Source organism: Erinaceus europaeus, chromosome 15 (genome assembly GCF_950295315.1).
Source record: "Erinaceus europaeus chromosome 15, mEriEur2.1, whole genome shotgun sequence".
In the NCBI taxonomy this organism is placed as follows: domain Eukaryota; kingdom Metazoa; phylum Chordata; class Mammalia; order Eulipotyphla; family Erinaceidae; genus Erinaceus; species Erinaceus europaeus.
Window position 1 is genome coordinate 20,770,841 of NC_080176.1, and position 12,921 is coordinate 20,783,761.

Genomic DNA, 12,921 nt, shown 5'->3' on the forward strand with positions numbered 1-12,921 from the left:
TGTAGGGAACCCCCAGAGATGGGGACATTCGATGATCAGTTTGAATTTCATACAGGGTGTGGGGTATGTATTTCCAGCTAAATTCTCTTTTCACTTGATAGAATTATAGTGAAGTGAATTTAAGCCATGAAGTTCATAAACTTGAACTGCTAAACTAGTAGAAACTCCAGAGAAACTGGGCATGAGGTGGGAGGGAGAATTGAGGAAATGAAACTTGACTATGTCTCTAAAGGTGGGTGGAACGATAGCTCACAGTCATGAGGGGTGAGTAACAGACAGCTGCGACTCTCAGACCAAATCCATAAAGCACGGTTTTCATATGAGTTACTTTTTTTTTAATCTATGTTTGATATTAACTTTTTGTTTGACTATAATTAAGTAACAGAAAGTGTAAAACAACAAAATCTGTGTGTGGAGAGCTTGGGGTGACTGCACAGTGAAGATGGCCATAGTGGGGGTAGGGATCCACCTGCCAATGTCCATATTCAGCAGAAAAGCAATTACAAAAGCCAGAATTCCCACCTTCTGCACCCCCAGAAAAAATTTTGGTCCATACTCCCAGAGGAGAAGAAATGTTAGGGGAAGATGACTAGAGGGTTCTGAAACCCAATTCCAGAGAGAGGAGAGGGGGAAAAAAAGGACATTCGGAAGTAGTAATAGGTATGGGTTTGACTTAGAAAGAAAGAGAAAGGGGAGTCGGGCTGTAGCGCAGCGGGTTAAGCGCAGGTGTCGCAAAGCACAAGAACAGGCATAAGGATCCTGGTTGGAGCCCCTGGCTCCCCACCTACAGGGGGGTTGCTTTACAGGCGGTGAAGCAGGTCTGCAAGTATCTCTCTTTCTCTCCCCCTCTCTGTCTTCCCCTCCTCTCTCCATTTCTCTCTGTCCTATCCAACAATAATGACATCAACAACAACAACAGCAGTAACTACAACAACAATAAAAGAAGGGCAACAAAAGGGGATAAAGAAAGAATTTTAAAAAAATAATAAAGAGAAGGCAGGGCTATAGAAAAAATATGGGCGGGAGTCGGGCTGTAGCTCAGCGGGTTGAGCGCAGGTGGCGCAAAGCACAAGGTCGGCATAAGGATCCTGGTTCGAGCCCCCGGCTCCCCACCTGCAGGGGAGTCGCTTCACAAGCGGTGAAGCAGGTCTGCAGGTGTCTATCTTTCTCTGCCCCTCTCTGTCTTCCCCTCCTCTCTCCATTTCTCTCTGTCCTATCCAACAACGACAACATCAATAACAATAATAACTACAACAACAATGAAAAACAACAAGGACAACAAAAGAGAAAATAAATAAAAATATTTTTAAAATTTTTTAAAAAGAAAAAATATGGGCAAATATATATATAAGTACAGACAGTTATAGAAATAATGGTCAACTCATATTCTCCCTTGGGAGAACTCTTAACAGTTTTCAGTGGTGGGAATGGGGACACAGAACTCTGGTGATAGGAACAGTGTGGAATTAGACCCTTGTTGTCTCATAATTTGGCAAATCAATACTAAATCACCAATATTTAAAAAAAAAAAAAGTTGTGCATCTCAGTGTGCATCTCAAACCTCTATCATCCCTGAATCTTCCCTCAGTAAGACCCTCTACTCTTAGGCGGGGGTAGATAGCATAATGGTTCTGCAGAAACTCTCGTGCCTCAGGCTCCAAAGTCCCAGGTTCAGTCCCCCGCACCACCATAAGCCAAAGCTGAGCAGTGCTCTGGTTAAAAAAAAAAAAAAAAAAAAAAGAAAAGAAAGGAAGGAAGGAAGAAAGAAAGAAAGGAAGAAAGAGCACCTCAGTCTTTTACAAGTGAAGGAGAGCCCCAGCTCCTTTCTGCTCGCCCAGTATGATGGCATTCTGAAACTCCCTGCCACTATGAAATTAATAACAGCGGGAGTCGGGCTGTAGCACAGCGGGTTAAGCGCAGGTGGCACAAAGCACAAGGACCGGCATAAGGATCCCGGCTCGAACCCTGGCTCTTGGATCGACCTTCTCGTGGTGCATCCCGTGAGTACCCATTTATTGGGGAAACTGACGATCCTTCCTAGCCGACTGAATCCACATGGATCCCAGTCACTTTCAAAGCCAGCAACAAGCAGACATCAGGCTCAACCTGACGTTGTTGACTGGCTACGGAAGAAGGGCAAACGCTAGAAGAAGAAGAACCTGCAGGGGAGTCGCTTCACAGGCGGTGAAGCAGGTCTGCAGGTGTCTATCTTTCTCTCCTCCTCTCTGTCTTCCCCTCCTCTCTCCATTTCTCTCTGTCCTATCCAACAATGACAACAATAATAACTACAACAATAAAACAACAAGGGCGACAAAAGGGAATAAATAAATATTTAAAAAAAAAAGAAATTAATAACAGCAACTCCTGGCCTTCTGTTCAAATTATACCATTGGGGAAGACACATAAAAAGAACATGGCTGTTTGTAAATCAGTATTAAGTCAGTAATAAAATGAAAAGTCATAATAATAGCATGGCTGCTGGTTGACCAGAGAGCTGGAACTCAGCAACTGGAAATTCCTGGTTCTTGCTTCTCACCTAGGACATTCACTGTTTGCCTTCCTACTCCCAGAAGGTGCCCAAGGACATACCCCTGAGAATATTTTAACATTTTTTAATTACATAGTTATTCATTTATTTATTTTGATCGAGATAGAAATAGAGAAGAGAGAATAGAGAGGGCGAGGGGCCGGGTGGTAGCATCCCCAGTTAAGCACACATAGTACTAAGCGCAAAGACCCGCTCAAGGATTTGGATTCGAGCCCCCAGCTCCCTACCTGCAGGGGGTTGTCACTTCACAAGCAGTGAAGCAAGTCTGCAGGTGCCTATCTTTTCTCTCTCCCTCTCTATCTCCCCTCCTCTCTCAATTTCTCTCCTATACAATAAAAAGGAAAAAATGGCCTCCAGGAGCAGTGGATTCATAGTGCCAGCACTGAGCCCTAGCGATAACCCTGGAGGCAAAAAAAAGGGGGGGGGAGAAAGACACCTGTAGCATTGTTTTGTCGTTTATAAAGATCACCACCTGCAGGTGGGGTACCAAGGTCTTGAACTGGGGTCCTGGCCCATGGTAGCACATGTGCTCTATAGGGTGCACCATAGCCCCGCCCCTCATGATATCCCTAAGATTTTATATATATATTGCTGAAACGATCTGGAAAGTGCACATACTTAAATCCAGTTAAGACTTTGTATAGATTTTTTAAAGATAATTTTTAAGATTTTATTTATGTGAAAGATAGGAGGAGAGAGAGCAAGAACCAGACATCACTCTGATACATGTGCTGCCGGGGATCGAACTTAGGACCTCATGCTTGAGAGTCCAATGCTTTATCCACTGTGCCACCTCCTGGACCACTGTATAGATGTTTTAACTGGAGATCGGATGCAGAAAACTCTTGTCAAGGCCATGCAAGGCAAAGCCTGCAAAGAAGACTCCTTGGTTATTAAAACTGTCACCTACCCACGATGGAGAAGTTTGCCCTTTGTTCCCTGAAGTCTGCCCTTTCCATTTGTATGCAAGATCTGGTTTGGGACTACACCTGGCACTCTCAAGGTTGCAGTACAGATAATGCTAATTAAACAGACAAGGGGGTGGGGAGATCTATGGACAGATAATTTATTGGAATGTGTTTAGAGTTCTGATTTCTTTGATGTATTCATCTATTAAATTCCTACTGTGTGCCACACACTGTACTGGACTCTGAAGACATTCAGAGAGCATAATGCACCCCCCCCGGGGCTTTTTTGACACCCAAGACACCAACACTGGCACCTCTGCTACAACTACAGCAGAAAGAAAAGTTTCTACGCTTTAACTATTTGAGTTAGACAAATGACCACTGACCCAGAGCTCACTCCCCTCCTCCAAATGCCTTTCCTTTCCTTTCTTTTTCCTTTCGGTAGCCACCAGGGTTATCACTGGAGCTCAATGCCTGCATGACAAATTCACTGCTTCTAATGTTCATTCTTTTTTCTTTAAAAAAAAAACTTTATAGAAACCAAAGAAATTAAGAGTGAGATTTTTAAATATATATATTATCTTTTATTTATTTATTGAACAGAGACAGTCAGAAATCAGGAGAGGAGGGAGAGAGAGAGAGGAAGAGAGAGAGACACCTGCAGCACTGCTTCACCACTCACAAAGTTTTCCTCTATAGGTGGGGACTGGAGGCTTAAACCTGGGTCCTTGTGCATTGTAGCATACACACTCAAACAAGTGTGCCACCATCTGGCCCCTGAAACAGAAAGAAATTGAGAGGGAAAGTGAAATAGAGAGAGAGAGAAAGACTTGCAGCTCTGCTTTACCACTCATGAAGCTTCCCTCCGACAAGGGGAGACCCGGGGCTTGAACTTGGGTCCTGTACACAGTAATGTGTGTGCTCAGCATTGAGGGAAGAGAAGCCCAGGATAAGGAATAATCATGGATGATGACCAGGGGTCCACCAGAGCAAATGTATTAAACAAATTTTTTGTCTTTGGGGGGAACTGTTGGCAGACAATTTTCTCTTCATGGCTGGGAGAATAAGGAAAGACCAGCCTCCCAACTCCACCATCTCAACCATATTTCTTCTTTTGTGTCCCTTGAATGAGAAGAAGGAATTCAGAGATTTTGAGGAAAGTGTTTATTGGGACACATTAAGCAGGAGATGCTCTTTCCTATGGAAAACAGTATGGAGGGGGCCTGGTGGTGGCGCACTAAGTTAAATGCACATATCACCATATGCAAGGGTCTGGGTCTGAGCCCCCACTCCCTACCTTCAGGGAAGACACTTCATGAGCATTGAAAGAGGTCTGTCTGCATGTGTCTACTTTATCTATCTATCTATCTATCTATCTCCCCTTCCCTCTCAATTTCTCTCCTGTCAAATAAAATAAAGTAGAAAGGAAAAAATGGCCACCGGGAGCTGTGGACCAAACCCCAGCAATAACCTTGGTAGCAATAAAAAATAAGTAAATAAATAAATATGAGAGAGAGAAAGAGAGTAAGAAAGAAGGAAGAAGGAAGAAGGAAGGAAGGAAGAAGGAAGGGGAGGGGAGGGGGAGGAAGGGAAGGGGAGGGGGAGGGGAAGGAAGGGAAGGGGAGGGGAGGGGGAGGGGGAGGGGAAGGAAGGAAACAGTATGGAGAATACTTAGAGGCCAGACAGTGGTGCACCTGGTTAAGTGCACACACTATAGTGCGCTAGGACCCAGGTTCAAGCCCCTGGTCCCCACCTGCAGGGGGAAAGCTTCACAAGTGGTGAAGTAGAGCTGCAGGTATCTATCTCTCTCCCTCTGTGTCTACCCCTCCCCTCTCAATTACTCTCTGTCCCTATCCAATAGTAAATAAAAATTTTAAAAAGTAAACTTCTTTTTAAAAAGAGAGAGAGAATACTTAAACAAATAAATATGGAAATACCTCTTGATCAAGCAATACCACTCCTGGGCATCTGTCCAAAGGATGTGAAAGCACTAACTTGACAGGATATGCACCCGTGTTCATAGCTGCACTATTTACAATAGCCAAAGTGTGAAAGCAGCTTAAATGTGCAACGATGGAGGACTGGATAAAGACGTCATGGGACATATATTCACTGAACAACTACTCTGCCATTAGAAACAGATGAAATTGTATCATTTGAAACAAATTAGATGGAACTGGAAGTGATTGTGCTAAGTAAAATAAGTGAAGGATGAAGGATAACTACTAGATGGTTTCCCTCAGATACGGAATACAAAGGACTAAACTGAAGAGGGAGGGAGGGAGGGAGATAAGGAAGGAGGTGGGGGAATCCCAACTAACTACTTGTCTTTGTGAGAACTACGGTGTCCATGGAGAGAAGGAGGCACAGAACTTGGTGGGTGGTGTGGTGACTTAGACACATCATGTGTGGGTGTGAAATTATACCACTGGAATCTTATAATTTTGTAAAATAGTATTAAATTACTAATAAAAGCAAAAAAAAATCAGCTTGAGATGCCCTTGATTGCCCTTGATGAAATCTAATTAAAGATGTCAATAGTTGGTTTCATATATGATAAGGATCTGGAATACTAGGACAATAAGATAGCTCACCTGGGAAGGTGTCTTCTCTGCCATGTGTGTGACCTAGGTTCAAGCCAAGTCCTCACTGCACTAAGGGAAGTGGTTCTCTTTCTCTCTCTCTCTCTCTCTCTCTGTGTGTGTGTGTGTGTGTGTGTGTGTGTGTGTGTGTGTATTCCTCTGTCTCTATCTGTAAAAAAGTCAGCCTGGAGCAGGGAAGCTCTAGCAACAACAAAAATAAGTAAGTAAAAGACCAAAAGTTCAGAAGAAAAAAAATAGGCTGGAGATTTAAATTTGGGGGGGGAAATATATACATATATATGATCAAAAACGTAGGAAACCAGGTCGGGCGGTAGCGCAGTGGCTTAACAACAACAGCAATGGCAGCAACAAGGGCAACAAAATGGGGAGGATGGCCTCCAGGAGCAGTGGATTCATAGTGCAGGCACCAAGCCCCAGAGATAACCCTTGAGGCAAAAAAAGAAAAAAGAAAAACCACTTTGAGAGCATATACAGGATGGAAAAGAAAGCCAAAAGTTAATGTTTGGGAGCCAGCACCACTAAAGATATGAGAAGGGACAGGGCCTGCAAAGGAGATAGAAAAGCATTTGAGAGAAGAGAGCTGGAAAAGAGCGTCAGTAGAGTTCAAAGAAAGAAACTTTTCTCCCACCCTTTTTTTTTTTAACAATTGTTAAAAAGTGGAGATAATGGAGAGCTGGGCTGTAGCGCAGCGGGTTAACTGCAGGTGGCGCAAACGCAAGAACCAGCGTAAGGATCCCAGTTTGAGCCCTGGCTCCCCACCTGCAGGGGAGTCACTTCAGAAGTGGTGAAGCAGGTCTGCAGGTGTCTATCTTTCTCTCCCCCTCTCTGTCTTCCCCTCCTCTCTCCATTTCTCTCTGTCCTATCCAACAACGACGACATCAATAATAACTACAACAATAAAACAACAAGGGCAACAAAAGGGAATAATTTTTTTTTTTTTAAGTGGAGATAATGGCCTGAGGGGTGGCATGGTGGGTAAGGCACTGAACTCGCAAATATGGGGTCTCAAATTCAGTCCCTGGCATCGCATGTGCCAAAGTGATGCTCTTGTTCCCTCTTCCCCCCCTCTCTCCCCCACCTTTCTCATAAGTATTTTATATTTATTTATTTATTATTATTATTTTATTTACTTATTTTCCCTTTTGTTACCTTTGTTGTCTTTTTTTGTTATAGTCGTTATTGATGTCTTCGTTGTTAGATAGGACAGAAAGAAATAGAGAGAGGAGGGGAAGACAGAGAGGGGGAGAGAAAGACAGACACCTGCAGACCTGCTTCACCACCTGTGGTGCGACTCCTCTGCAGGTGGGGAGCCGGGGGCTCGAACCGGGATCCTTGAGTCGGTCCTTGTGCTTTGCGCCACATGCGCTTAACCCACTGCACTACAGCCCGACTCCCAGTATTTTTTTTTAAGTGAGGGTAGTGATAATCTCTGGGACAAGGAAGGTTGTTTTCATTAGGAAGGAGTACAACGTCCTATCTTTTTATTGAGTGGTGGTTATATGGATATTTTCTTTGCGATCGTTTTTCAAACTGCACATATATGGCTTTTCACTATTCCATATCAAAAAAGGAAATATGCATGGAATGATGCCAGATTTGGGAGGGAGGTGAATGATAGTATGGAGATATATTTAGACGCAATTTATTTGTAATAATGGTGTTGCATGCTAGGAGATGAGTACATTTATTTTTTTAAGAGTTTATTTGTTTTTGGGAGTCGGGTGGTAGTGCAGTGGGTTAAGCGCAGGTGGCGCAAAGCACAAGGACCGGCATAAGGCTCCCGGTTCGAGCCCCCCAGCTCCCCACTTGTAGGGGAGTCACTTCACAGGCGGTGAAGCAGGTCTGCAGGTGTCTATCTTTCTCTCCCCCTCTCTCTTCCCCGCCTCTCTCCATTTCTCTCTATCTTATTCAGCAAGGATGACATCAATAACAACAATAACAACAATGAAAAACAAAGGGAAAATAAATAAATATTAAAATTTTTAAGTATTTTTATTTTTATTTATTTTTATATTTATTTTCCCTTTTGTTGCCCTTGTTGTTTTTTATTATTATTGCAATTGATGTCAGCATTGTTGGATAGGATAGACAGAAATGGAGAGGGGAGGGGAAGACAGAGGGGGAGAGAAAGATAGACACCTGCAGACCTGCTTTACCGCCTGTGAAGCGACTCCCCTGCAGGCTCGAACCAGAATCCTTAGTCAGAGTACATTTATTATTATCTGCAACTACTTTTTTGAGAACTAAATCAAAATGAAACTAGCTTTAATGTGAAAAAGGAAGTGGATGCTTTTGTTCCGGTTTTGATTTCCTTTATTGGTAAAATCTCTTCAATAAATCAGAATTAGGAGAGAACATTTCAGGAGCTGAATCAGCAATGTGAAGATTGGTCAGCTTCCAAAAGTTAATTTTCTTGGGGAATGCATGGAGAACAGAATCCAATTGGCTAGCCTCAAGGTTAGTAAAGAATAGGACTATTTGTTGGCAGACTCTTAGAGAACTAATCTGAGGATCGGAACTGCCTGTGTTCTCAGTGCAGCCTTGACCTCTCCACGGGCATGAACAACCCAACCCTCTCTCAGTCTCTCTGGTATCTCTCTGCAGCTCTCAACTGAACTGGCCTCTCATTCCCTGGGGGGTGGGGCTGGATACTGTCAGCAAACTCCCAGAAAGCCTACTTCAACCCCTTCCTACCCAATCAGCAAGCCTTCATTCCAGGATGCTGGCTGGATTTCCCCCTCCCCCCACTGTCTTTCTTCTTCTAGCGTTTGCCCTTCTTCCGTAGCCAGTCAACAGCGTCAGGTTGAGCCTGATGTCAAGTTTCAAGACCTCCTTTGAATCTGGAGAGGTGGCAGTCGTTGACTATGTGGGTCACAGTCTGTCTGGAGCCGCAGGGGCAGTTCGGGTCGTCTCTGGCTCCCCAGCGATGGAACATAGCGGCGCACCGGCCATGGCCTGTTCGATAGCGATTGAGGAGGGCCCAATCATAACGTGCTAGGTCAAAGCCGGGTTGACGCTCGCAGGGGTCTGTAATGAGGTGTTTGTTCTTGACCTCAGCTGACTGCCAACTCTGTTTCCAAGAGTCTGGAACAGAGAAGTTCAGTGTAGGCGTAGGGGACCAGATTGGGTGACGAGAAGTCAAGCGTTGGACAGGGTGGGCGAAGATATCCGTGTATATTGGCAGGTCCGGTGGAGAGTAGACATGGGAAATGAACTTAGATGATGCCCACTGTCCTGAACAGAGCCAACTGAGAAGCCACATACTTAAAGAAAACCCTCAGGTTGGGGAGATAGCATAACGATTCTGCCAAATTCTGAGGCTCTGAGGTCCCAGGTTCAATCCCCAACACCACCATATGCCAGTGTTCTTGGCAAAAAAAAAAAAAAAAAAAAATTTTAAAAAGGAAACTCCCAATAGAAATGGAAGATTAAAAAAAATCAAAAACTACAAGATACACCCCTGGGCCTTTGGGACCCCTTTCCCATTTTCTTTACACAGCCAAGCTTTAAAGTGTTGAAACAACTGTTGCCCCTTTCTTCTGTGGCTTTCCTAGGAGAGGACTCCTGGCAGAGTGAATAAATAGAAGGATAGTGGCCCAGGTTACTTAGTAAACTCAGAATCTACTTGGACTTCTTGCTGTATAAGTTAATAAAATTTATGGAGCTAGGAGCCTTGGGTTTGGGTTTGATCCCCAACACCAAAGGGAGCACCATGGACAACACTGGTGGTGTCCTATGGATGGTGGAACGGTGTAATGGTGTGTTTCCTCTTTCTCTCCCTCTCACTCCAAAATAAAGGGGAAAAAAAATCTTAGTCGGGGCAGTAGAATTGTGCATTTGCAAGACTGGCACTGCACTGGGGAAAAAAAAACTTATTTAAACCACTTTTGGTTGTAGTTTCTGTGGCAGATGAAATACCCTAATTAATTGTCTCAAGAAGGAAAAAGAGGACATTTTGTTACTGACATATTTGAGAAAGGCTGGAGTGTGTAGTGATAGAGAAGAACAGTGCTGATCAAGGTGTGGCTCACAGAATAGAATGACCCGGAGTTTGTCAGGAATGCAAATTTAAGGGACAGACTGCAACCCACATTCAACTGCAGGCTGTCCAAATGCCTCCTCTGGAGGTGGGGCTGGGATCTGCACTATGACAAGCTCAGTTTTAACAAGGTGCCCTTGTGCTACTGAGGTGGGAGAAGATACTGAAAAGGAGACTCCAGAACCTGGAGGGAGCAATTAGCCCAGCAAAGCCCCAGGCTCACAGCTGATCTTCCTTTAATCTTCTAGGCCTCAGTTTCTTTTTCTGACACAGCAGCGTTAGAATCAGCTGAGGTCCAAGAGAGCTGACACCTCCTGGGGCTCCCTCGCCTGCCTCTGCAAGCAGGCATCGCAGTCAGCTCCAGCACCCAGCTCCCTGCCCCGGTTCCCAGAGGAGCTGGTGCACAGAGGGAGGGGGGTCGCTGTCAGCAAGTGAGCTCAGTGGCTCCTATTATGATTTTTTACTTTTTTTTTCTTTTATCAATGATTTAATAATGATAGACAAGATTGTGGGATAAGAGGGGTACAATTCCACAAAATTCCCACCACCATAATTCCATATCCCATTCCCTCCTTGAAAGCTTCCCTATTCTTTATCCCTCTGGGAGCATGGACCCAGGATCATTATGGGGTGCAGAAGGTGGGAGGTCTGGCTTCTGTAATTGCTTCTCCACTGGACATGGGCGTTGACAGGTTGATCATACCCCCAGTCTGTCTCTATCTTTCTCTAGTTGGACAGGGTTCTGGGGAGGTGAGGTTCCAAGGCACATTGGTGAGGTCATCTGCTCAGGGAAGTTAGGTTGGCATCATGGTAACATCTGCAACTGATGGCTGAAAAGCATTAAGATATAAAGCAGAATATATTGTTTAGTAATCAGGAATCTAAGGGTAAGAATATAGCAGATGAGATTTGGAGGCCTCTATTTTGGGAAAAGCTAGTAGGTCTATTTTAGGTATATTCCAAGGGGCCCCACAGCTAACATGCAGGTGGGCTAAAGCTATCTGGGGAGATGGTGTCAGAGTTGGAAATAAGACCTGAAAGCTGGATCAGGGCAGAGATGGCTCCCAAATATGGGAAAGGTATATAAATACCATTAGCTGCAAACCCCATCCATCTGACCACGGGCCCATGTCTATTCATATTCAGCACCGAAGGCTGTGTAGCCCCTGCATCCCTGTGGGTCTGAGCTGCAGGTCATAGTCACAGCTGGGAACCGATCTTCCTCAAGTGGTAGGTTTTTAAAAAATTTTTATTCATAAAATGGAAATATTGACAAGACCATAGGGATAAGAGGGGTACATTTCTACACAATTCCCACCACCAGAGCTCCATATCCATCCAATCCCCTCCCTTGATAGCAAGATTATTGTAGATGAAGATTTTGGGGGGAGGGGTCTCCGTTCTGGAAAAAGCTAGAAGGTCTATTTTAGGTATATTCCAAGGGGCCCATGACCCTCTAGTTTTTGCCTGGCAGAGTATGTTGACCCAGCCTCCCTTCGGAGAGTGGGGCGGTCCTGCCACTGCTGTTTCCATGGAGCCTCAGTTTCCTTCTCTGACCAGCGGTGTGAGAACTCGGCGACCCGGTTCCCAGAGGAGCTGCGCGCACAGGGAGGGCGTCGCCGGCTGCAAGCGAGCTCAGCGGCTCGATTTTGAGTTTTCTTTTTTGGATTCCTGCTTCAATGTCCCTGGAAGAAGTGGAAACCCTGCTTGATGGGGTGGCCCCTGTCGCGCTGAGGCCCATCCTCTCTACTGTCACATCCTCCACTGAGGTGACCTAGCGCCCCCCACCCCCTCGGGGGTTTACTAGCCTTCTATGCCCCCCGGAGGCACAGCCCTCTAGCCCTGGTGGCGTCGCGGCCTCCCGTCCGTCTCGGTTAACTCGGTTTCTAGCGCGGCGACTAGAGCTCCGCTAGGAGGCGGTGGAAACTGCAACCCAGCTGGCGCGCCCAGCGGGTGGGGCGGGCCTGCCCCCGGGAGACCAATCAGAACCGGGCATGCGAGCAGGCCCGCTTTCTAGTGGCCACTCGGGCGCAGGCTGACAGCGCTGCCTGCCCCGCCATTGGTCGAGCTTCCTGCCAGGGGGTGGAGCCGACGGGGCTCAGCCAATAACCAGAGGCGGCCGGGTCAGGGTGGCCTGCGGACGGCGCGGTGGTCGCGAGCCCCCCGCGCGCCCGCCCAGGAGCCACCACCGACAGGCCCCGCGCGCCGCGCCTCTGCCCCTCGCCCCGCCCCGCCCGCGCCGGCCGCGCCGCGTCATGCCCCGCGCTCCCCGGAGCTAGAGTCCAGGCCGCGGTCCGCCCGCCCACCCACAGCCGCGCCCACTGCCCAGAGTCAGAGGGATGGTGGTAGTCACGGGGCGGGAGCCAGACAGCCGTCGCCCGGACGGTGCCATGTCCAGCTCCGACGCCGAAGATGACTTCCTGGAGCCGGCCACCCCGACGGCCACGCAGGCGGGGCACGCGCTGCCCCTGCTGCCGCAGGAGGTACCTGGACGGGCGGGCGGGCGCGGTGGACGCTGTGCTCCCCTGGCAGCCACTCAGCTCCTGACGGGACCCACGTCGGCCCCTGCGCCGCGGGCACTGCCCCTCGCACCCCTCCACCCCTCTGTTCCCACCTTCACCACCCAGGGGACGGCGGACAGGCCGTGGGGAGGGGACCGGGGAGCCCCGACGGATGACGGAGACTTGTGGAGAATCCAGACGGCTGCCTCGAGGGCTGCCCAAATCCAGGGTGCGGGCAAGGGCCCGTGTGCCCGCCACGTAGCAGTGTCCACACCCACCCGGAGCCCCGCACTGGCTTCAGGTGCGTGACACCTGGCATGGC

At 47.1% G+C, this 12,921-nt stretch overlaps 1 protein-coding gene across 4 annotated transcripts in view; it reads left to right on the forward strand.

Moving 5' to 3' along the window:
* The first annotated feature begins 12,196 nt into the window (after positions 1–12,196).
* LOC103119735 (BTB/POZ domain-containing protein KCTD7) overlaps positions 12,197–12,921 on the forward strand; it is an 89,759-nt gene continuing 89,034 nt past the window's right edge. Inside the window, exon 1 of one of the 4 annotated variants that reach the window (XM_007530058.3) lies at positions 12,197–12,581. In XM_007530058.3, the coding sequence (XP_007530120.1) occupies positions 12,438–12,581 (144 nt within the window). In that variant the 5' untranslated portion in view covers positions 12,197–12,437. Of the gene's footprint in view, positions 12,582–12,754; positions 12,901–12,921 lie in introns of those variants that run through there. The other 3 variants (XM_060173145.1, XM_060173146.1, XM_060173147.1) reach the window with 3 other exon arrangements.